General features: G+C 36.1%; 1 protein-coding gene across 6 annotated transcripts in view; it reads left to right on the plus strand.

Annotated features, from left to right (window-relative positions):
- DCC (DCC netrin 1 receptor) overlaps positions 1 to 23,457 on the plus strand; it is a 1,130,593-nt gene that overhangs the window by 1,101,259 nt on the left and 5,877 nt on the right. For 5 of the 6 annotated variants that reach the window (XM_058277746.1, XM_058277743.2, XM_058277744.2 and 2 more), the window contains exon 28: positions 19,820 to 19,962. In XM_058277746.1, coding sequence (XP_058133729.1) covers positions 19,820 to 19,962 — 143 coding nt within the window. Of the gene's footprint in view, positions 1 to 19,819; positions 21,773 to 23,457 lie in introns of those variants that run through there. The other variant, XM_058277749.2, reaches the window with a different exon arrangement.

The raw sequence follows: 23,457 nt of genomic DNA on the forward strand, positions 1-23,457 counted from the left end.
GACTCAACTCAGTCACAAGCAGGGGTCATGGGAAAGCTGACATCTTTTACCAGGTGAAACAAGAGGGTCAATTTTAAGGCCGATGAAATCAAATCAATCACTGACAAAGCTACATAGGGGAGATGTGTTGCTTTGGTGTTATTGGAGCCAATGGCACCAGTCGATTCTAGAGTGGAAAATTACACTACATCCTATTACATATGTTTCATCTCATGTGTAGGGCCATCTGCATCTTTTTGTAGAAATCTCTTTGGAATCTTCCGGTGCTCACTCCTAAAAGATTTTTTTTAATAGATGAAATTTGACTTGATTGGTCTGGTCATCCTAAATTATCCCTTGGTAAAATGTAATTAAGTAAAAATTGCCTTGAAAATCACTAATATTTGTTCCTCTGAAACTTACCTGGTATTTTAATAAATATCTCCTCTAATTTGGTGTTCTAGACATAAATAAGAACAGCCCTGCTAATTGCCTCAAAGAGAGGGAAACAATTTCTGATCTAGAGGAAACCATATGAGTAAGTTACGTGTTTGATCTCTCATTTAGAGCTGACAAACCTGAGGTTTGAAAAGGTTAAGTAGTTTGCCCAACTACAATCTAATGTCTAGATTTAAAGAATTCAGAGAAATATGACTACTGAAGAGAAACAAGGATTTTAGTTAGCTTTTTTGTGAAATTAGCACTTACTCACATATTGACATTTTTCCTACAAGGGGTCTTCTAGAATGATCCTAATTATAAAATATCCCTCAGAAAGAATTATTTTATAGCATGTAGGTCAAGTCAGTTTAGTATATGAGTAAATATTGTATACCTTATGATAACTAGATGGAGAAAAGATGCTAAAGCAAGAGAAGCAACTAGCCAGGGAACTCTGGAACAGCTACTATTTGGTTGTCAGGTTACCTGTCTAACCTGCAGATATCCCTCTAAAGAAGGCCAACAACCAGGGATTTGGCATCTGTTGGCATCACCAATAGGTTTTAGGGTTAAAGTATGGAGTTGTCATAGAAATAATATTAAGACAAAAAAGGGAAGAAAAGTAAAATCTATTTTCATAACTTTTTGACCCAGTGGACTACATAATTTGAAACATACTTTAAGGAGAATGTCAAAGGATTATACAGGGGAGTGCCTGGACTCATGAGTGATAGAGTATCAGTTTGAGAGGATTTTATGAATCCCCAAACGAGAATGATGACTTTAAACTAATCTGTTCCTCTGGGTGAGATACTCTTTGGATGAACTATATTAGGTTAAGGGTCCTTTGATTAGATTACTTGATAAGATCTATTTAGGGCTTTTTCATTGTACTATGTCAAAAAGGCATGACTCAGGTTGAGTCTCTGTCCCCTTATTGGGTCTGATATAAACCCAGAGACACAAACAGACAGACAGACAGACAGACACAGGAAAAGGAAGCTGCCTTTTTTTTTTATCCTGCCATTTGAGAAAAGTCTTGAGGATTGCTTAAGCACAAAGCTCCTGAGAGGTTGAGCCACAGAGCAGTTCAAGAGGATCCCTGCTATTTGCCTGATAGCTAGCATACCCCTGAACTCGGCAAGAAAGCGGAGCAGCTGAGACTGATAGAGGAGGCCCAGAAAGAGACAAGCATATATGCCTGGTTGAGAGACGATGAGCCCAGAGGCGAAAGCTGAGACCTCAGCAGAGATCGGCGGCCATATTCCTTTGCCACATACTTGGACAACAGGATCAACTGTAGCTGACTTTGGTGAGAAAGCACCTCTTACGTTGCTTTGATTTGGGCTTTTCACAGCTTGGAACTATAAGCTTTTACCCCTAAATAAATCTCCTCTATAAATGCCAACCTATTTCTGGTACTTTGCATCAGCAGCCCTTTGGCAAACAAGAACAGAGAAAATGCGGAGGGAAAGGGCAAGCAGTAGGTTGTTTGTAAAACAGCAAATATTTCTTTCACATTTCTTAAGAAACATGTGTTATGTGGATAACTACTGCTTTATAGATTTTGTTATTTTTAAAGTATAGTGAGGATCAAAATTTCTTTTAAAGTTAGTTCATGTCCAGTTAATCAAGTTAATGTTTTACATTCTGTCACCCTTTATGGTTTATAAAGAGCATTTTTAAGTAAATTCATAGTTACATGAGAAGTAATTATAATTGCCATTACCAATGACAGACATGTTCAGAGAGGTTGAGTGTCAGGTAACTTTTCTGGAATCAAGTGTTATTATTCTTGGTACTTTGACATAGTCCCTTATGCATAATGAGCACTCAATAAATGTTTATTGAGTTGCTCAGAATAGAATAAGAAAGGTTAGAGCCAGAATTTGAATCCAGGTCTTTAAGTGAAGATCTAATTATAGATGAAACAAGGTAACTTGAAGATAGTTGGTAATAGGATTATATATTGATAATAAAGATAGATAAGATGGAATGGCTTTCAAAGTCATGACCATTTGATCAGAAAATGCTACCTGAGCTATAAATAACTCCTCAAGTTAAGATAATTAAATTGCATAGTGTGGAAAAGACAATTTGAAGCTACAAACACTAGAATTCTGTTCAATAATTTAACTTCATGAAAGTCAATTGATGTTCAGTGGCATCTATAGTATGACGGAGAAGAATAGGATCTGCTTTGTTCATAAAAAGAAAGAATAGAGTTCAGGAGAAATCAAGAGTTTTGGGGACTAATTTTTCCATTATGCCAATTATGGAATTGGTTTTGCTCTCTGAATACTATTATTCTCATCTAGGAAATTAGATGGTTGAGTTAGAGTTCTCCAGAAAAACAGGACCAATAGCAGGGTGTATGGGTATATGTGTGTGATAATTATGTAAATATTAAGAGATTTTTTATAGGAATTGGCTCACACAACCTTGGGGAATGACAAGTCCAAATTCCTTAGAGCAGGCCTTAAGTTGGAAACTCTGACTTTGGTGAGGTTGCATCCCCCGGGTGATGCTGGCTGGCTGAAGTAGAGGCAGGAATTCTTTCTGACTTGGAAATCCTCAATTCTGGCTTTAACACCTACAACTGATTGGAGGAGGAGACTCCTCTCATTGCTGACTGTAGAAGCAAATCTATCTGTGAATTACCTTCACAGGGCTTGCTTGACCAAACAAATGGACACCATAGCATAGCCAAGTTGATAAGTGAAAGTAACCATGACAATGGTCTTTCCTCTTTAAAGAGGAATGTAGCATATGAAATTCTAGCAATCATAATTACTACAGAAATGAGGATGGATAATTTCTGTATTTTTTTTCCTTTGCTTTGTAAAAGAGTAGAATAAGTGAAAAGTTTCAGTTTGAGAAAAGATTCTGAGTCCCCTGGTATGCATTTACAAGTATTCTGAACATTTGACAGAGTTCTTTGTAGTTTATCAGTGTCAGGTTCCAGTTGCTTTCTTTGGGATCATGGGGCAGGGAATTTGAAGGAACAACAACAACAAAAATGTTCACGTAAGTCCTTGTGTTAATGGGCTATTGGATATGTGCTATGAAAAATCTAACAAACATAAAACCACCAAACTGTCTCTAATATTTAAGTAAAATGAGAGTTTAACCATCAACAAACTATCTCTAAAGATATGACCTCTATTATCTAAAAGGTCTTATAAGGAACTTTTAAGTTGAGTATCATGTAACTTTTCTGGAATCAAGTGTTATTATTCTTAGTACTTTGACACAGTCCCTTATACTTAAAAGTTCCTACTTCTGAATGTTTATAAATTTATCTTACTGGCAGAGCCTTGAAGGAGAATTCAAGTGTCCTGTTAAACATCTTGTATATTTCACAGGTCTGACTTTCATATTATTGGAGGATTGATGTTTCCTTTTGCCAGAATCTCTATATTTACCAGAATGTTGAAAAGGAGAATGTCTTTTTTAGTAAAAGGGATTTAAGCTTTTATTTATGAAAAACAATGATAAGTATGCCAAGCTGATTCAAAATGAGAGACATAGTATGTCATAATTGTACACAGAGGCTTTTAGGAACAAAGGTACTTTCACCTCCTGCTCTTTTCAACATCATTCCCAAATTGCCTGTATTTTAATTATTTCTTTTTAATTTATAAGATGTCTATACCCACCAAACAAAAACTCCCCCTTTCCTCTTCCACATCCCCTGATAACCTCTGATCTACTTTCTGTCTCTGCGAATTTGCTACTTCTAGATACTTTTATGAGTGACATTATACAATATTTGTCCTTATATGCTTTATTTCACTGAGCACGTTTTCAAGATTCACTATGTTGTGGCATATCTCAGAACTTCATTCATTCTTACAGATAAATAATATTCCATTGCATGTATGTACCATAATTTTTTTATATATTCTTCTGTTGGTGGATAGTTGGGTTGTTTTCAGATTTTGGCTATTGTGAATAATGCGTTATGATCATTGGTATAAAAGCATCTGTATTAGTCTGCCAAAGGAGTGTTGATACAAAATACCAGAAATCTGTTGGCTTTTATAAAGGGTATTTATTTGGGGTAAAAGCTTACAGTTACAAGGCCCTAAAGAGTCCAACTCAAGGCTGCTTTCTCACCAAAGTCAGTTGTCACATGTTGAGGCAAGATGGTTGCTGATCTCTGCCCAGTCTCTTGGGCCTGCTCAGCTGCGCAGCTGCTCTGTTCTCTTCCCTGCAAATTTTCAAGCAAATGACTCATCTCTCTTCCTGGAGCTTTAGCTGTTTGAGCCGTCTCCATTTTGTCACATGGCAGTACCAAAATGACCAAGTTCTCTCCTCTTCCATGGAACCTCTAGAGTGTCCATTTATATAGGCCCACCAAGGGGGCGGGGACTCAACCTGAGTCACACCCCACCAACATGGTCAAATCAAAAGCCCTAAAGTGATTTTATGAAATAAACTTAAAACCTTTGAATGTAATACAAAGGTTTTTTGTATTACAAAGTGTATTACAAAGTGGAACAGACTGACCACAAACACAATCTTTCTCATTTTAGGATTCATAAACAATCCCAAACTGCCACAGCATCTGTTTTAATTTCTGTTTTCAGTTTCTTCAGATACATACCTAGGATTAGAAATGCCAGGTCATATGATAATTCTATATTTAATTTTTCGAGGAACCACCATACTGCTTCTATGGTTGCTGTACCACTTCTATTCCCACCAGCAATGCACAAGAGTTTGAATTTCTACCATCCCTTCTAATACTTATTTTCTGTCTTTTATTTTAATTTTAATAACAGCTATACTTGTGGGTGTGAAATGGAATCTTATTGGGTTTTCATTTGCATTTTCCTAATAGGTAATTATGTTGAACATCTTTCCATGTGTTTATTGTCCATTTGTATATCCTCTTTGGAAAAATACCTGTGTAAGTCGTTTGCCCATTTTTTTTAGTTGTATTAATTGTGGGTTTTTGTTGTTTTTATATTCTGGATATTAACCACCTCTCTGATATATGGGTTGCAACTATTTTCTCCCATTCTATAGGTTGTATTTTCACTTTCTAGATAATGTCCTGTAATACACAAAAGCTTTTAATTTTGATGAAGTAAATTTTATCTATTGTTTCTTTTGTTGCTTGTGTTTTTGGTGTCATATCTATGAATCCATTGATGAATCCAAAGTCATGAATATTTGCCCTTATCTTATAGAGTTTTACACATTAGCTCTTATATTTAGGCCCTTGAGTCATTTTGAGTTAATTTTTGTATATGGTGTGAGGTCAAATTCATTCTTTTGCATCTGGAGATTCAGTTTTCCCAACAACCTTTGTTGAAGAGACTAATTTTTCCCCATTGCATGTACTTTGCACCCTTGTTGGAAATCAACTGGCCATTGATGTGTGGGTCTATTTCTAAGCTTTTACGTCTAATCCATTGGTCTGTATGTCTATCCTTATTCCAGTACCACACTGTCTGGCTACTTCATTGTAGGACCAAAGGCAGGAGGTTACTACATAAAGAGTGAGGAGAGTTGTGCTAGTCTTCAGGGTCTCTTCTCTGGCAGGAGCAAAGGGTGACTGAAAGAGCACTTATTGGAGGATAAAAAGATCCCACCTTGGACCCAGCTCCCCTGAGAATTGGCTGAGTTAAACTTAGATAAGTCCTGTTAACTTTGTTATGCTTCAATTTCCCTTTCAAATAAATGGGAGAAATATATTCTAGTCTTGAAAGCATGTCTCATGAGTCTAAGGAGTCAAAGCATGTAACAGAAGATGAGGCAGTTTAAATATTAGTATTGAATCCAGGAACTTCTGATGTAATAATAACTGGAGACCGTGTTGCATCATAAATTGAGCCCAGCAAAATTTCTGACACCTTATATAGGTACCAGTGAGTAGAGTTGTTTCAAAGTACATTTCAGTGGTCAGACAGTTGGTAAACCAAGAACTCATGAGTGCTGTGTTTTACCGCAAGTATATGAGACATAGAAATGACTGCCAGTGAAATGAGCTCTTCTTAAATGGAGAGCAAAAGAGTTAGCAGAGCAGTAGTATGCCATAAAGAAGGGGCAGTCAATCAAATGGGCCTTGAATGGAATTCAGAATGGTGAGCAAAGCAGGACAGAGATGCTGCCCACTGCTGTCTGAATGTCCTCTGAGAATAGAGAGAAGGTTCTCATCTTCCAATTGATCAAGGCTTGCTCTTAAATCACACTTTCATCAATCAGCCGGGAAGCTGTCTCCTTCCAGACTTTTTAAATGGTTAAAACTGCATTACAATATCATTACCCCCTCCAACCTCTCAATCTATCTCTCTACCAATTTATTACAAAGGACTTTTTCTCTAGCCTAGTATGAATTTATGTCCCACACGTGTTTGGATTTGGGGGCATCATGCCTAGCTTCCTCTCTTTCATAACCCTGCATTCTCCTGAATTGCCCCTCATGAGGAATAAAGTTCATGGAATTTCCTAGATCCCAGCTCTCACCTCCAACTGAGCTATCCCTTGCACCAACCCTCCATAGAGGGACTAGCAAGGCAAAGAAAGAAAAAGACAAAGGCACCAGAAAGAAGGCTTTGGAAAGCTGGAAAAATGTTATTTCTCATTGAACACCTGCAAAATATATTATTGACATCTTTGTCTTCTCATTTAGAAGTAATATAGAATAACAACAACTCTTACAGTGAGCACATATTTGAGATATTGATTTGATTCAGTGGCTCTGTAGAGTGGCCTAGGATTCTGCATTTCTAAGTAAATCTCAGATCCTACTGATGCTGCCCCTCCACAGACTATACTTTGAATAGTGAACTGTTCTTAATCTGGGGTTAATGGACTAACGTGCATTTTGTAAATCACTGGGAGTTAAATCCATATTTATGCAGTGTGGGTGTGTCTAGATGTGCAGTTTTCTAGGAAGCCAGGTTCAGAGCTTTCATTAAATTCCATTGCTTATTTGGGTTTTTTGTTTGTTTGTTTGTTTGCTTGTTTATTTGTTTTTGGTTGGCTAGTTTTGTTTTGTTTTTCAAGAACATCTCCAAATACTTCATGCTGAGAGAACCTTCTCCAGAATCTAAGACTGAGAGCAGAATTCTTTTGCTTTGCTCAAATGAAATTCTGCACAATGTAGTCATGAATTTTCCTATAGAGACATCTGGAGCCTTTGTGTACATTTTTCATTACCTGGTGGAGACTTAGTTAAATTAACATTTGTTAATGTCTTAAGAGAAGTCTCAATTCTGAAATTCTCTTATTTTTGTGCCTAAATAAAGACTGAGAGGAAAAACCAACAATTCTCTAGGGTAATTTTCCCTCATAAGGTGAGCTCCCATAGGGACCTGAGGTATGTTAGCTGTCATTAGAAGGGGTTACCATGGCCTGTCCTTGGTATAGTAGAGTATACTTCCAGGCCAGGATGAATGATTATACACATATGTCCCCAAACAATGTCTCATTGTTCTATGAAAATCTCACTTAGCCCATGCCACAACAGGGCAAGTAACATATTATAATTTATAAAATATATTTTTAAAACTTTTCTGATGGTAGTGAGGGTATGTCAATCTATAAATAGTGGCATAAATCAGAGAATGGGAAGTGATTAAAGAAATATGTATTTCAGCAGTGAAGAAGTGAAATTGTATTATAAAGTGTGCTGAAAGATATCGTCATGAATCATTTATTGCATATAAAATGAGTCTGAGCATGCTTGGTGGTGGTAAAGAGGGCATGGGAGGAGAAGAATTTTTGAAGAAAAAGAAGTTTGCCTTCTTTCTTTCTCTCCCTCCCTTCCCTCTCCCTCCATCCCCTCTTCCCTCCCTCCCTTCCTATCTTTTATTTTCTCTTTCTTAATGAAACAAGTACTATAAATGCACTTACTAGTACAAGAGTATTTGAATTTGAGAAATTCAAATCAGAGAATGGAACAATGATAGAATAGTGGAAAGTACCCCTGAAGAAAAATGTTTAAAAATGAATTTTCCTATATTTCTTGATGTTTTACATGTTTGAGAATTTTCTGCCCAAGGCCTCAGTCTTACGCTTCTCCTTGAGGTTCCTGGGTTTGACAGATTATACCAGATCCAGTTCCTGATTGTCGACTTGGAGCACCCTCTCACTAGTCAGAGGCCATCCCCACCACCCAGGACCCATCGCTCCACTCCTTATCCAATTCTAGCTGCATTTCTTATCTCTTAGTTGCCACACAATCAGTACCTTCTCTAATTTTTCCTGGGTCTAAACTCAGATTTTATCTCTGTTTATCCTCTATGTAGTATGATCCTAATTAAATATGTCACACTTATGACTTATCTTCCCAAGCTAAATTTATAATCATTATAGACACAAGTTTCAATATTATTTAATATGACATTAAAGTCTAATATAGACTGGATCTGCTAGATACTCAAGAAAAGATAAATTTATTTTATCATGGTAATGAAATTTGCAAGCTTTATTATTGACAATTACCATTATCAAGCATTTAACAATGAGTTCAATATGTCATTTAATTGTCACAAAAACACCAAGAAACAAAAGCATTATTCCCTCATTTCACTTATGGGGAAACTTAAGATAAAGTAATTCATTCACCATCATATTACATTTAAGTGACAGGGCAAGGATTTGAACCCAAGGCTTTCTGAACCCAAAGTCTATGTTTTTGAACAACTATATTATAATACCATTTTGAAAAGGTCAGTGATTATGAAAATAGTGATCTCACAAATAATAAAGTCATACTATTTTTTTGGCATCTTCTTTAACATGAAGTTATATACATTGCTAACAATTTTGCCAGGAGTATTCTAAAGCTCTTCCATAAATTTATACCCAGGACACAGATACTCCAAATTTGCACTCACAGAAAGAAAGGAAAATAAGTAGTCTTTGTTTCTTTTCACTTTCTCTGTGTTATCTTCACTTCCATTGGTTTTTATTTTGTCTTCTTTTTATCCTTTTCCTTTCCAAATGCATATTGATTCATTTTTTAATTTTCGTAATTGAATTGTTCCAACACATCCCATTGGAGAAAGTTTTATTTCCCATTGAAAGACTAAAGTAAATATCTATATAGATGTCAAAAACCCAAAGATAATATGGGTTTATTTCTCAGCCTAGTAAAGATATCCTACTGCTTGTTTTTCATAACTAGCTTCCAATCATTTTATAGATATGAAATATTCAGGAACTTCACACAGCAGAACATGCTGAATATTGAAGAGTTTATGAAACATTGCATAGAGACATATTTTTCTCATAAATAATTTCCCTTATGTGGGTTTGAAAAAATCTTCCTTTTGGCCCAGTATGACAGGGATTAGTCAGAATTTTTCATTGGCATTTAGATTCCCTGCACATAAAGAAGAATAAAATCTCAATTAACTAGTATCTTTGGGGAATGGGCTTTTCTCAGGAAATTACATTTCTGTATAGCTCAGGGTAAAATAGAAATCATTTTATAATAAAAATGTTTATTCATTGACAATTCTATATTAGCTATAAACTAAGTGAGGAGAATGTCATTTTGCTCATCCCATTCATTAATTCTGCAGCACCTCTGTAAACTGTGCCATTCCATTTTATATGGGATGAACCCAGGGTAAAGAGGAATTAAACAACATATCTAAGGTCACACAGTCACTAAAGGGCAGGAACAGGATACATGCTTAGTTCTGCATGACTCCAATTTTTATTCCCTTTCCTCAAATGGTGGAAGTCATAGGAAGTTCATCAGGCAGAAGGACCAGAATAAATAAAGGCTCAGAGATGAGAACATATAAGATGTTTTCAGCACCTGTAGATAAAGCAGTCTTACTGGAGAGGATGATTCCTAGCATTTTTATGATAGAAGAAGCTGGAAAAGGGCAGAATATGGTGAGTGGAAACAAAGTAGTCATTTAGAAGGATGAAACAATGAACCAAGATTGAGACAAAAGGTGTGGAAAGTAAATTGACGGCAATGAGAATACAAAGGAAGAGACAATTGCAAGAATTATCTTTCAAAGGAAGAAACAGGTGACTGAGTGAATAATTGGATATGAAAATGAGAGCAAAGGTGGGGTCCAAGGTAACTCTGGTGTTTTGAGACTATGACTTTAGGAAGATGGTTATGAACTAGTAGAAAGTGGGAAGTGAAATGAGAGGTTACATTTTGAAAGGAATGGGAGAGTGAAGTCAACTTAAGCATGTTGTGTGTGAGGAGTTAGTGGAATATCCAAGCGAAAATCTATAGTGTAGGTGATAAAGTATTCAGAATTAAAGAGGGAAGTCACAAATGAAGTAGAAGATTGAGGAATCATGTTCAGAGGGGTAAAAGCTTCAGCATGTATTAAGTAGAATTGGGTGATAACTCCCAGGGAAGGAAATTAAAGGAAAAAGAGAAGTTTGAAAACTGAAATGTAGGGTAAATTTACATTTTGGGGAGTAAGTAAAGAAGATGGCTTAGAGATAGGAGAATAATGACAGGATAATTTTTCAGAAACCAAGAATGGGTACCATTTCAAGGAGAGGGAGTTTTAAATACTGCAGTGACTTGATTCCTATATGTCACTGAATTTTGTTTTTATCTCAAAATTTAATATTAAATTATCAAACAGAAAAATTGTATAGAAAATTTCCTATACCCACCACCTAGATTCTCTACTTATCATTTAAAAAATATTTTCCTTATCACATATCTATTCATCTATCCATCCTTTTAATTTCTGATGCATTTCAAAGAAAGTTGCAGACATAAGTTGACTTCATCCCTAAATACATCAACAAGCTAGTAAAGATGCATTGCATTTGTGGTGTGGCATTGATTTAATGTTATCATTTTAAGGGAAAAGAGAAAAACTACAGTAATTCTACAAAATCAATTGTAAGAAGCATCCTGATTTCAGGAATATTGCCTTGAATGTTAGAGCTAAGGAAGCACAATACTATCAGATTCCACAAAGAGGTTTACAGGCAAGATATCGTATAAAGTCCATTAGGCTGAACAATTATGAGAACATTAGTGACCTTTCCATCTAACATGTAAATAGATCGCTGGGGGCAAATGTCAGGTGGCAGAGAGAGTTGTGAAAAAATATACAGGTGATTTGCAAAGGAGGTAAGTGTAGAATTCCCTGGAACTATGACAGTGAAATACAAGAAAGTTGGTCAATAAAGAAAATGGCAATTCTCACCTAAACTGTTTTCCTCGGTGACATACATGTTTTTTGGATTAGGAATGGTAGTGGTATTTAATTCTTAAAGTTGGGAATCTTTTAAAAAATATGTGCCCGTACTCAATGGCCAACAGCAACAACAACAACAAAACTGAAATCCTGGTAAGGGGTAAGCAGCAGGAGCCGGCAGAACTGGGAGTCCGAAATCCTGGCAGCCTCATCTGCTTGCTGTTACTTTTGTCTGCTTCAGTTTTATTGCCAGGAACAGACTGCAACAGAGTATGATGTCAGACACACTTGCTATGATTTAGGCACTGCTACAGGTCCTAAGGACAAAAAGTCAAATTAGAAAATGTTTTTGTCCTTGGAGGCTTCTTATCTGCCCCTTACTTATTCATCATTTCCCAACATTAACTTTATGGAATAACTGTTTATCAATTCTAGCTCCCTTCTTACCCATTAGAAAATGAAAAATAAAACCTCTCTTGTGTAGAGACTTTTAATGGGACAATATTTAAACTTATGTTTACAACACAGGTATTTTCTCTCTGCCAGTATTTTGGAAATTTCGTTTTCTGCAGTTATTGCTAGGTCCTTTCTGAGGCGTCCAATGAATCCAAGATATAGATTCCAATGTGAAGAGCTGTGGAGGTACAACCAACCACTAAAATGTATAATTGGAAAAGAGCATTTCTTCATAACTGAAGTTACTAAACCTTAGTTTTACTTCAGGATAGAAATTAAATTAATTATTGGTTTATTATTTGGTTGTTCAAGTCAGTAAAGTCAGTGCCTTATAACCTAGAGAAAAAAGGTGGAAAAAAATATCAGCATCAGATCTGAAAAGTGTCCCAGAAAGCAAAGCAGCAACCCTACCTACTAATTCCTATTATGTTGCTCCTTGTATCATTTATCTTTAAGTATGTAAATAAATTCAAGAAGCGAAAGGTTATAAACTAACACTTTCCATTAGTTAAATTATTGGATTATTTCTTAACATGGGGGAAGACATAGGGCCATGTGATGTTTCTTGGTGCATCACTTTGGATTTATATAGAATAGAGGGTATTGGGGACAATGAGTGGGGAGAGAAGTGTCCCAAAGGGAAGAAGCGGTGCAAAAAGAGGAAAGCTATCTGAAGAAAAATTTCACCCTTTATTCAATGTAAGGAAAGCTCTAAATTCATGTGCTCTATTTACCTTTCTCTTCCAAGTTATCAGGAGTTTCCACTTCTGTGATGCTATGATGTCTATTTTTACATTGATTCAGCATTAAGATGAGAACAAAGCCTTACTAGGATCAAGGTAGAGAAGAGAGCAGGAATATGTTGATTTACTCCTTTCTTCTACTTGCCTTTTGTCACCCATTACCACCACCCCAAATGGTGGTATAGGAAAATACAGCTACTTGCTTTTCCTTCAATATTCTGTGAACACGAAAAGATAAAGAGTATTACAGACAGTTTTCTATATGCTTACCTATTTCTCCTATAGCCTCAAAAGATTTTGCATGTGAAGAATGTATATCCCTGTGTGATGCTTCCAAAAATTTCCAGGCAAACTGAATATAGGGTAGTTACTGAATAATAAATATATGTTAGATTAATATTATGGTTCAGATGGAAACTAGACTTACAGAGACTATTTCATTTGTCTGGCATCACAGAGAGGGTCAGAGGCAAAGGGGAGTCAAGAACCTCAGCCTCTTCACAACCACCCATCCACCTAGTTAAAACATTATTTTTAAGGGTATAAGAATGGAGAATGAGGCAGGGAAAAGGAAAAGTTAGGGAAGGACGTGGAAGTTAATGCTGAAGTCAGAATCACGCACTGATTTGTCCCACGTGGGCTTGTTCGTTCTATTGCTATTGCAGCCTTATCTAACATTTCTCACCCAAAATCATTTTACTTGGGAGAACCTTCTGCAGGGAGATGCTAGCAGGAGTCTGCAGCTGGCAGTCATATCTTATGTACCTAACAAGCAAATGAAATGTTTAATAACTATACCCTGAAAATAAAGCTTCATAGGTAATCCCTGCTGAGTCTGCTCATCTACACCTGATGCAAGCTGCTGGCCCAACTCACAGCTCCAGCATCAATCGGTTTTCCCCCTTACTAGGTCCTGCTGAGGAGGATAACATTAAAACCAAGGTGATGCTCACTTAATTAGTTGTATATCAGTGTAAACCCATTTATTTAACACATCAGCATCACAAGTTCCTCCTAAGGGCCACCTGAAGCAATTCTCCAACATGCACCCTGGGTGGGGTAAGTTCTATAGTGGTTTCAGATTGAGCTTTATAAATTTAAATTTTTCAATAAATCATGCTTCATTTAAACTCACATTAATTTAGTACTGCTTAGTTTTAGTTAAACTCTCTGTGGTTGGTATAAAAAAAAACCAGCAAAACAACCTTAATTGTTGTTATGGCTTTTCATTAATAATTTTAACATAAAATATTAATACATTTTCCTTCTAGAAAGCAGCTGTTTAAAACCCAATTATTGTAACTTATAAGTTAAGTATTCACTTGCTGGTGATTTCTTTGGTTTTGTGTTTTACCATTGGGTTAACTAATGCTTCCTAAATCTTAAGGAAAGAAAAGAAGCCCAAATGTAAAGTCAAGTATAGCTAAAATCGCTATAATTTCCTTCCTTGTACAAACTGTAAAGCAAGGAGTAATCTTAAAGATAAAATTATTTAACTGTTATGAAATAAAGAAACCAAGACCCAAAGAAATTAGTCTATTGAGTCAAGGTCACAAAATCAAACAACACTGTGTCTCCTAAGTCCCAGGCTAGGACTCTTCCTTAATATTTGGATTGTGTGTGTATATGCATGTGTGGGTACTTGGAATTCATTGTGCAGATCACATACATTTCCTATAATGGGAAAAAAAAAAAAAACAGGAAAGAATACAGTGGAAAACAAACAAACAGAAAGAAACCTCTTGGTCTGGAAGATCAGCTTAGTAGTCAGGCTTGGGAACCTATGATTCCTCAAGGCCTGTCTGCAAGGAAAGCAGAAATTTTCCAGTTTCTCACAACCCCCAGTGTGGGTTGTCTTCTCACTTGCTGCAACCTTCAGGTTTGCTCACCTCCCTCTCCCAAAATGATATGAGATTTCTTGATCACGTACTGAAAGTCATTCCTCATATTTGAAAGAGATCACAGAAGATTTTGACTGCCAGGTTAAGATTATATTGAATTAGCAGCTGGGAGCTATGGAAGTGATTATTTTAACTTTTGCTTTTTCCTTTCTTTTGTTCTGATACATGGCTCTGATAAAGTCATACAGGCTTAATTGAATTTATTCATCCTTAGGCAAATTAGCAACATAAGCGTAGTTCTCTCAAGCAAAGAAATAACTATGAAACCTTCTCTGTTATCTACTTCCTAGGTCTGCCAAAATAGGAAAAGCTGTCAAAAATTCGATCCTTTCTTGACAATGAAGAACAGGAGCTTAACACCCTGTAGTTAAAGTCTTTTCTGATTGTGACTGTTTCCATTAGTTCTGATGGAGAGTAGGACTGTGCCTCTTCTCCAGGTATCAAGACACCATAGCTAACAGCTAAGGCTGCCATGACCTTGGTGGCAGCCCATCATGGAGAAGGAGCCCACCAAAATAGATGATGCCAAAGTTGCCAGAACAAAGATGGCTTTTAAGATGGCTTCTAATGACATTATAAAAAAGGCCAGATAGTATTTGAAGAAGTGTGATAAAGCCAGGTGGAACCTTCTCTACAAATGAAATTCAAAAAGGGTCAACCCAGAAGGATGGGCTCAAGGTAAAGTCTCTGCACCGTAGCAATCTGTTACTAGATGAAGGGCAGCAAGATGGTTCCCAGGACCTCTTCAGACTGGACCCAGTTCCTGGCCCCCAATTACAAATCCAAATGCCATTTGATTACACTTTCTCACTTGAACTTAGTCCATGCCAGAAATTGATTACTTTATATAAAGATATTTGCTTGTGTGAAAGGTGTAAAAGATGAATTCAGAGCTTAGACTTTTGAGAAGGCAGCTGGCAACATCTCAGACAAGAGATGAGGGGCTAAGGGCATGGCTTGTGGCTCTCTGGAAGAATGTGGATGCAGACTAGGAATTCAAGACCAAAGCCAGTTATACACAGTGAGCTATGAGTACACAGTTGAAGAAAGAAGGACAGCTCGGTGAGCTTCTTGGGTCCCAGGACTCATCAGTGCCCAGGCTTATGAGCACTGAAGTGCTCTGATGTGTAGAGTTAGAAAACACCAAATTGACACAAATACAGGCATAGAGTGGGAAACAGAGTTAATGCATGCCCAAGAATACGAGTGTCAGCTTTCCAACACAGGATGTTTTCATGGAAATCTTACAGATTGTTTTCATATAAATCTCTTTTAAAATGCTCTCTTTTACTAAAGGGCAAATTTGAGACCAAAGGCATCTAATAATAATTAGCTTTCGTTAAATCTTTCCTAGGAAATTTCCTACCTGGTATTTTCCTTAACTTCTTTCTTAGAAAAAGGAAAAAAAATATTTAAGGTCATATAGTACACCCATCAAATCCTGCTAATAATGAGCTCTAGGATACTGTTCAAATTCTTCACCTGTACTGGAATTTATTGAAATTAATTCTACCTTGATCTCCTGACCTCTCAGTACCTCAGTATTCTGTGCAATAAAATAAAGGAGAAAGTCACTGATGAGCTCCAACAGCCCTGGAGGTTCCAGCCTTCTAAGTGTTTGTGATTCTGTGAATATTACTTGAGAGTGAGGCAGTCACTTGTGGTCTAAACACTCTGTGTGTTGGTCTTTGAGCTGAGACAAAGTCGTCGATTCCTTTTATAAAGCACACTGTGTCTGTTCTTTGATCGATACTCGGTTCTGTGTGTATAACTCTTATTAACACTAGAGAAAATCAACTATTATAATGATCTTATTTCTAATGGGATTAAGTTTTGGTACTCCTTAGGCATACTTAAGTATTACTGCAATAATAGGAGAGCAGCAGATGCAGTATAACACAATGTGAATCTACCCAAGTGTTTAGGATCCTGGGCAGAAAATATGCCATCAGATTATATTTTTACAGTGAAAACTGAAGGCCATGCCTAAGAATTCAGTTTCTCTATGTGCAAAACCACCAAAAAACACCTGTTTAGTAAAATAAATATTAGAAAATTATATAGAACAGTCTGGCAAATTTTAAAAGAATCTTTATACTCATATGTATCTAGTATGAAACAAACAGTGGACCTGATTGAATTTCCTATATAATAAGCTGTATTCGTGCCATTGTTTATTTCTCATGTCACTGTCTTTGTAGATACCTATGTTAAAATAATTGATTTGCAGCATGTGTTAAACACATTTTGCTTGTGCCTCATTATGCATAAAATGGAAAATTTCAGAAGTTGTTTTATTCCTGAAAAAAAATAAAAACTAGAAATTGCAAACAAAATAAGTAGATTTCATCATCAAGGAAGCCTCGGTCAAAATTGAAGCATAAAAGAAAAGATGTCTAAAAAAAGAGTTAGTTGTTAAAATGCAGCTGCTCTATTAAATATAGAGGAGGATAAGAGGCGATCCATAAAACATGCCAAAAGGAACAGGTTTCTATGATAATAAAGCAAAACTCAGGTTTATGCAGACATTGTGAGCATTCTAGAAGGCAATACAAACATAATTCTGGCAACGTAACTCAAAGTTAGAGGCTCAGTAGATACTTTCTCAAGGTTCACCAGTAGTCTATGCAAATTCTTTTTTATACTCCATGCCTTAACTTAAAACAATAAGCTAAAACATTAATGTGAATTCTACATGCTGGAGCATCTGGAGGGCCATTTTATTTATAGTACCACACTTCCAGGGCTTTTAGTGTCTGCTTCTGTATTTAAGTTTACAACTGAGTTGGCACCAGGAAGCCTGCATTTATAGTCAAAGGCTAAAGAGAAAAGGATAGAGATCGACTTAATACAAATAGTTTTTTCATAGCTAGGGTGAGCTGACCTGACAGGGCTGTGGAAGAATGAAGGTTTGCATATGGTTCAACTAGAGAAAATTGGTGGTGGAAACTGAGCATACATGACAAACCCCAAATGACTGTGGCATAGTAGTGAGTAGCAAATTTACATGGCCATTTTGTTTCAACCCGGCCACCTCATTCATCGCATTAAATTAATGATGCTAATTCAAAGTGTTCTAGTTTTACAAGGCTTTTCTATTTAATTTTAAATGTTTTGGTTTTATAGCATAGTATAAGAACTACAAGTTTATGAAAAAATTATGCAGTTTTATGTTTGGCTATACTTAAATAACATTGTAATAAAAATAGTTTTCAAAGCTGAAGTTTACTGTAGTTTGTTTTCCCTTTAAATAAAAACAGAACTCAATTATCAGAAATAATACATAGTTTCTATCATCAAGTTTCTTATATTCTTTGAAATAGATTTCACATTCTTTTACATTGCTTCTTCAAAAAGCTCCTTTCAATTGGAAGGGCTATACCCATATATTTGTGATAAAATTTTAATTTCCTCAGTGCAGTGAGATGTATCTTGGTGCAAACTCATTCTGCCTCGCCTTTGCTAAATGTGTGGACTTGGGCAAGTTACTTAATTGCACTTTGACATCCTCATATGTAAACTGGAATGATAACAATTAGCAGGATTGCTTTGGTAATTAAATATTAGTAATAGCTAGCCCTCGAGCAAGGTTTGAACAAACACTTTAAATACCTAGTCTCCTTTAATCCTTGGAAGTTATCACCATCCTCCTTTTTACAAATGAAGAAAGAGGCCAATTCAAGTCAAATTAGTTGACTAAGAGATTGCACAACTAGGATGGAGTTGGGCTTCCAGGATATGAATGGAGATTGGACTGACTACAAATCCCAAATTCCTCCCCATCTCTTCTTTTGCCTAAAGTGAACATAAAGTGCCTGTCATAGAGCTGGTGCTCATAGGCACTCAGTAAATATTATTTCCTTTCTTATGAAAATGATTCATGTTTCTGTATCTCTTCTACCTGAAGAAAAATAGACTGCTCATCTGAGCTGCCAAAAACCTAGGATCACCCGTTAGTGATAAATCACTCCAAGTTCAGAGTTTTGATCTCTGATGCTTAAGAAAAGAATTGAAAACTATAAATATGAAGAAAGTACTTGGTAGGCCTTGGTATGAGAAAAGATGCTTATGCTAGAACTTTTCATTTATATTGCCTAGCATCTAACAATTCCAGGCATATTATATTATTTGTATTTCTCTCCTGGTTAACAAATGCCCTCATCTCTCTGGTTTTAGAATAACATCTTGGAGTTTCATTAACTAGAATTATGTTTTCCAGAGTATGGTCAAAGCAAAATATAATATCCCATTAGGACCATTAGGACTAAAATGTGATCATTAAAGATAGAAGAGGACTGAGGCAAACTTCTTTATGTATCCTTTTTCAATATCTTTATGCTGGTCTTGGTTACAATGCTAAGAATAACAAAACTCCTTAGGTATGTGAAGTATATTATCTGATTTGGTAATAAAATTTTTATTTTAGGCTATAAGGACAAAGTTATATCACTTTTATAAGGTAAGCAGGATTTATAGGGCAAATTTCAGACCCAAAAAGAAAAATTAACCATTTTTAGCCAAGGCAGACATAAATACCATCTGGAAATAACTGAGAAGTTTCTTAAATGATTTTCATGAGTGTTAGAATGTGTTCTATTGACAGAAGCAATGCTTCTCAGGACTGGATTATATTATTTCCTTTTTCCCAAAAGAGAATTAGTGTTGAGCCATGAAGGACTTTGTTTTACTGTAACATCTAATACTCATTTGTAGCCTAAAGCAAACAACATATCTTCAAACTCCACAGATCTTACCTGGTTCTGTCAACCTAATTAGGGCTTATTTAGGTGGTTTAGCATAGTACTTTCTGGCCCAAAGCTGACACTGACACCAATTGAGCTCACTTGACAGTTTATAGGGTATGATGAATAGACCCAAGCTCCACTGCCTTGACTGTGTTATTTGAAATCCACTTGAAATTGCATATAACTAGTGGATCTTCATCTGGAGAGGTCTAATCAGAATTTGTCTGCCATTCAGTAGAAATAAAATGAGCCCATCTGTCCTGTCAGAATTCATCTGTATATTACAGAATGAATACTAACCTAAAATCAATGCTAACCCACTGGATTTGGCTTACATCCTTAAGAGAATGTTCCCCAGAAGGTTTTATACATGATTTTTTCTGTGTTTTCAATTTCAGGGCCTACTCTTCCCAAGACTCATGTTAAAACAGCTTCTCTAGGGTTGGCTGGAAAGGCAAGATCCCCACTGCTTCCCGTGTCTGTGCCAACAGCCCCTGAAGTGTCTGAGGAGAGCCACAAACCGACAGAGGATCCAGCCAATGTAAGAGCATCCTTGAAATTCAGGCCGCGTCAAGCAAAGCCCTGACTGGAGTCCAGTACAGTCTTAGCCAGCTAACACCTCCGTTAACCCCGGGCCATGACTGTTCTTACTGTTGCGCATTTTGTTCTGTTTTTCTGCACTTAAATATTAAGAGAAAAACTTTAAGGGGAAAATTATATCATGGGTGTAATTAAGTAAAAATAGTGGGTACTTGAAGGCAGGTAGTGTTAGAGACATAAGCAGAGAACCCTTTAAACAGGACTTTAAACACAATGCTAAGTGACCCCAAATGTCAAATTTTACTTTTGCGATGACTCTAAAACCTCAAGAGGCCTACAGTGCTCATATTATTACCCATGTAAGCGTGTTTCCTTGCAATGGGATAAAATATTTTGGCATAGCTAGAAATAAGATTATAAAATCATTCTTTAAAAAAATACTACTAACAAAAGACCGTATATTGAGGAGCTGTCTGAATAGCTACCATACATATTATTTTAAAATCATGAAACAATCCTAGAAGTATAGTGAAGGGGACCAGGGCAGTCCTCGACTGGGTTCTTCCACTTCACACCCAACTAGGGTAGGAAGGAAAAGTGGCTTTATTTGCCAGTGGGAGGCCAGAGATGTAACCGAGGTCAAGTGAGGCTCCCATTACAGGTTTTTCTCACACCTTTTATACAGGCTGAAACAAGAAAGTTAATCATCAGGGTGACATTTCTAAGAATGGTCAGGAAAATTAGTTTTTGCTTCCTCAGTTAATTTTAAAACATGCTTGGCACCTGGTGCCAAGCAGTGTAAGTGATAAGGATGGGAGGTTGGTATGGATGTGAGGGCACAGATAATGACAGATGTGAGGACATAGATCGGGAGTGCATAGTCATACATTCTTTGGTGGAGCAACTGTGCCAGTTCATGTTAAATCTGCAGCTCTGCTTACCTCCTGACCTGTGTGCAAGAGTCACATTGAGTTTTTCTAACATTAGACGGTACAGTACAACGCTTTATATGTAAGCCTTACTGAGTTTTTCTAACACTACAATAGAATGGAGAAAAGAAAATACAAAACGAAGAGATAAAGGAAGGAGTTTAAGAAAAAGGAAAGAGAAGGAATTCATGTATTTATAAAACAAGGGGAAAGCCAAATTATTTACTGAGAGAAAAACTTATTTCCTAGGGGAAGAAACTAAAACGTGATCAAATTAGAATACTCAGAAGGAAAAGTCGATAGGGGAAAACACAAAAATTTGTAAAGAAAACCTATTACTACCAAAAATGCATTATAAAGGAGTTCAAAAGGATGTTGCCTAGAGGCAGCTATTTAAAAAACTTTAGCGTGCTTCTGAATATTCAAGAGCAAACCTTTTTAAAAGGAGGCTAAGGAACCAATAGATCAGATCCCGGGAACAATCAGGGGACTGGAAGAGAAAATAAGATGAAAAGAATGAATGAAAATTCTATTTTATTATTACATTTAGATCTTTTTCAACCATATATTGTAAAATAGAATATATCAGCCAGACTTTCTAGTAGCTTCTGTTCTCTTCATGTACAGTTGGAAACTTCCGCAAAGTTTGCAAATAATATCTTTATAAAGAAAATTGTAACCGTATCATGGATAATTAGGTTACATTTAATCAATTCTTTGTATGCTATGCAACTACCAGTTTTTGCTCATAAAATTATATTTTGTTTTGAAATCTGGTTGTCAAAATGAAAGGGTCATCATATTTGAATAAAGAACAATAAAAGATTTTCTTCATTTTATTGTTTTCAGTACTATAAGCAATAAAATTGTTTAACATAGAAACCAAGGAATCTGTGTATGTATACATATGTGTATGTTTGGCAGAAGTGTGCTATTTACTCAACATTCATTTTTATATTCTTAAAAATGATTCAAGTTTATAAGACTATAATGAGTTACTTTGTGAGAATATAAGTGTTTACTGCAATATTTGTTTAACCCAAAGTTTTTGGCTCTATCCCAAATCAGGACAAACTCATGTAATCATAGCAGGTGACACTATTTTGTATTTAAGTTTGACTCTAAAGAGTGACAGCTAAGAGATATAGTATTAAGAGACATAAGAAATATACATGAAAGGAAATAATTGGGGCAAATAATCAACATATCCTGTAGAAATCTAATATAAGCCACATTTATAATTTTACATTTTCCAGTAGCCCCGTTTTTAATGAGGCAAAAATAAAAAAGGTGAAATTAATTTCAGTAACATCTTTCATCTCACCCAATGGACCAAAAATCTTATTTCAACATGCAATTAATATAAAAAATTTATTAATATTTTACGTTTTTTTGCACCAAATCTTCAGAATCCAGTGTGTATTTTGTATATATACCTTATCTCAGCTAGGATTAGCCATATTTCAAGAACCCATCAACCACGTGTCTGTTGATTAATGTATTATGCAGATCTATATATTTCAAGAAAAATCAACCCAGATACCTAAGACAGCATTTTGGGGAAATAAGTTACAAAGTAATTACTTTATTTCAACCTCTTTCCTCATGTATAGACCATCCTTTTAAACCAAATGACTCCTTTTCAATCCCAATTAAACCTTAAAGATTATGTAGTATATGACCAAATCATACTGAGTCAAGCTGCGATTCCTATTAAGACAGTACAATATCCAACATGTTTGCTAACACACATTTTTGAGCTGTTTTTTCAGTGGTTGGAGGGGCTTTGTACTGATCCCTGCATGCAATGTCTATCAATGTTCTCTTGGCATCAATAATATTTATTTGGCAGGATTAAATATATGTCTGTGAATATGGTGCAGAGCAATGCTTCCCAGTCCACATGGAGCTAGAAATCATGACTCAAATCTCATTGGTTCAATAATTTAATCAATTGAATGGGCTAGTCAAGAATATTCAAGTAGGGTATGTCTGTATTAGTCAAAACAAAGGGCATGTCAAGAAAGAACAAAAGAAAACTAGCATTTATTGAGCCCTTACTACTAGGTAGGCATTGATTGACTTGTTGAATCTTCCCACTAATCCAATGTGAACTACATTATTATTTCTATATGACAAAGGAGATTGGCTCAAAAAGAGCAAGTACATAAAAGAACTGGGATTCAAATCAACACTCTCTGTGCTCTTTCTCCCTTGTCTCCCTAAATGACTGCCCCTTGAAATTACTGGAAAGCTTTCTTTAAAATGTAGAGTTCTACATTTCTCTATATTCCTGTATTGTCTAGATTTACCAGGTCAGAATTTGGTGCCTTGTGACCTGGGGTTCTGTGATAATGAGCAATCCAGAAGTACTGATTAATGGCATGATACTAGGAGCTCACAGTGAGCAAGAGTTACAGAGTATGCACCATTCAAATCATGCCACAAGTTTCCCTTCACATCTGTGCACCATTCAAATCATGCCACAAGTTTCCCTTCACAAACCAGCTGACTCTGGTTTGGGGAGTGAATTTTGTTTCTGCACATAAACTAAAATCATAAGTCCC

This window comes from Dasypus novemcinctus, chromosome 16, assembly GCF_030445035.2.
Source record: "Dasypus novemcinctus isolate mDasNov1 chromosome 16, mDasNov1.1.hap2, whole genome shotgun sequence".
Lineage (NCBI taxonomy): Eukaryota > Metazoa > Chordata > Mammalia > Cingulata > Dasypodidae > Dasypus > Dasypus novemcinctus.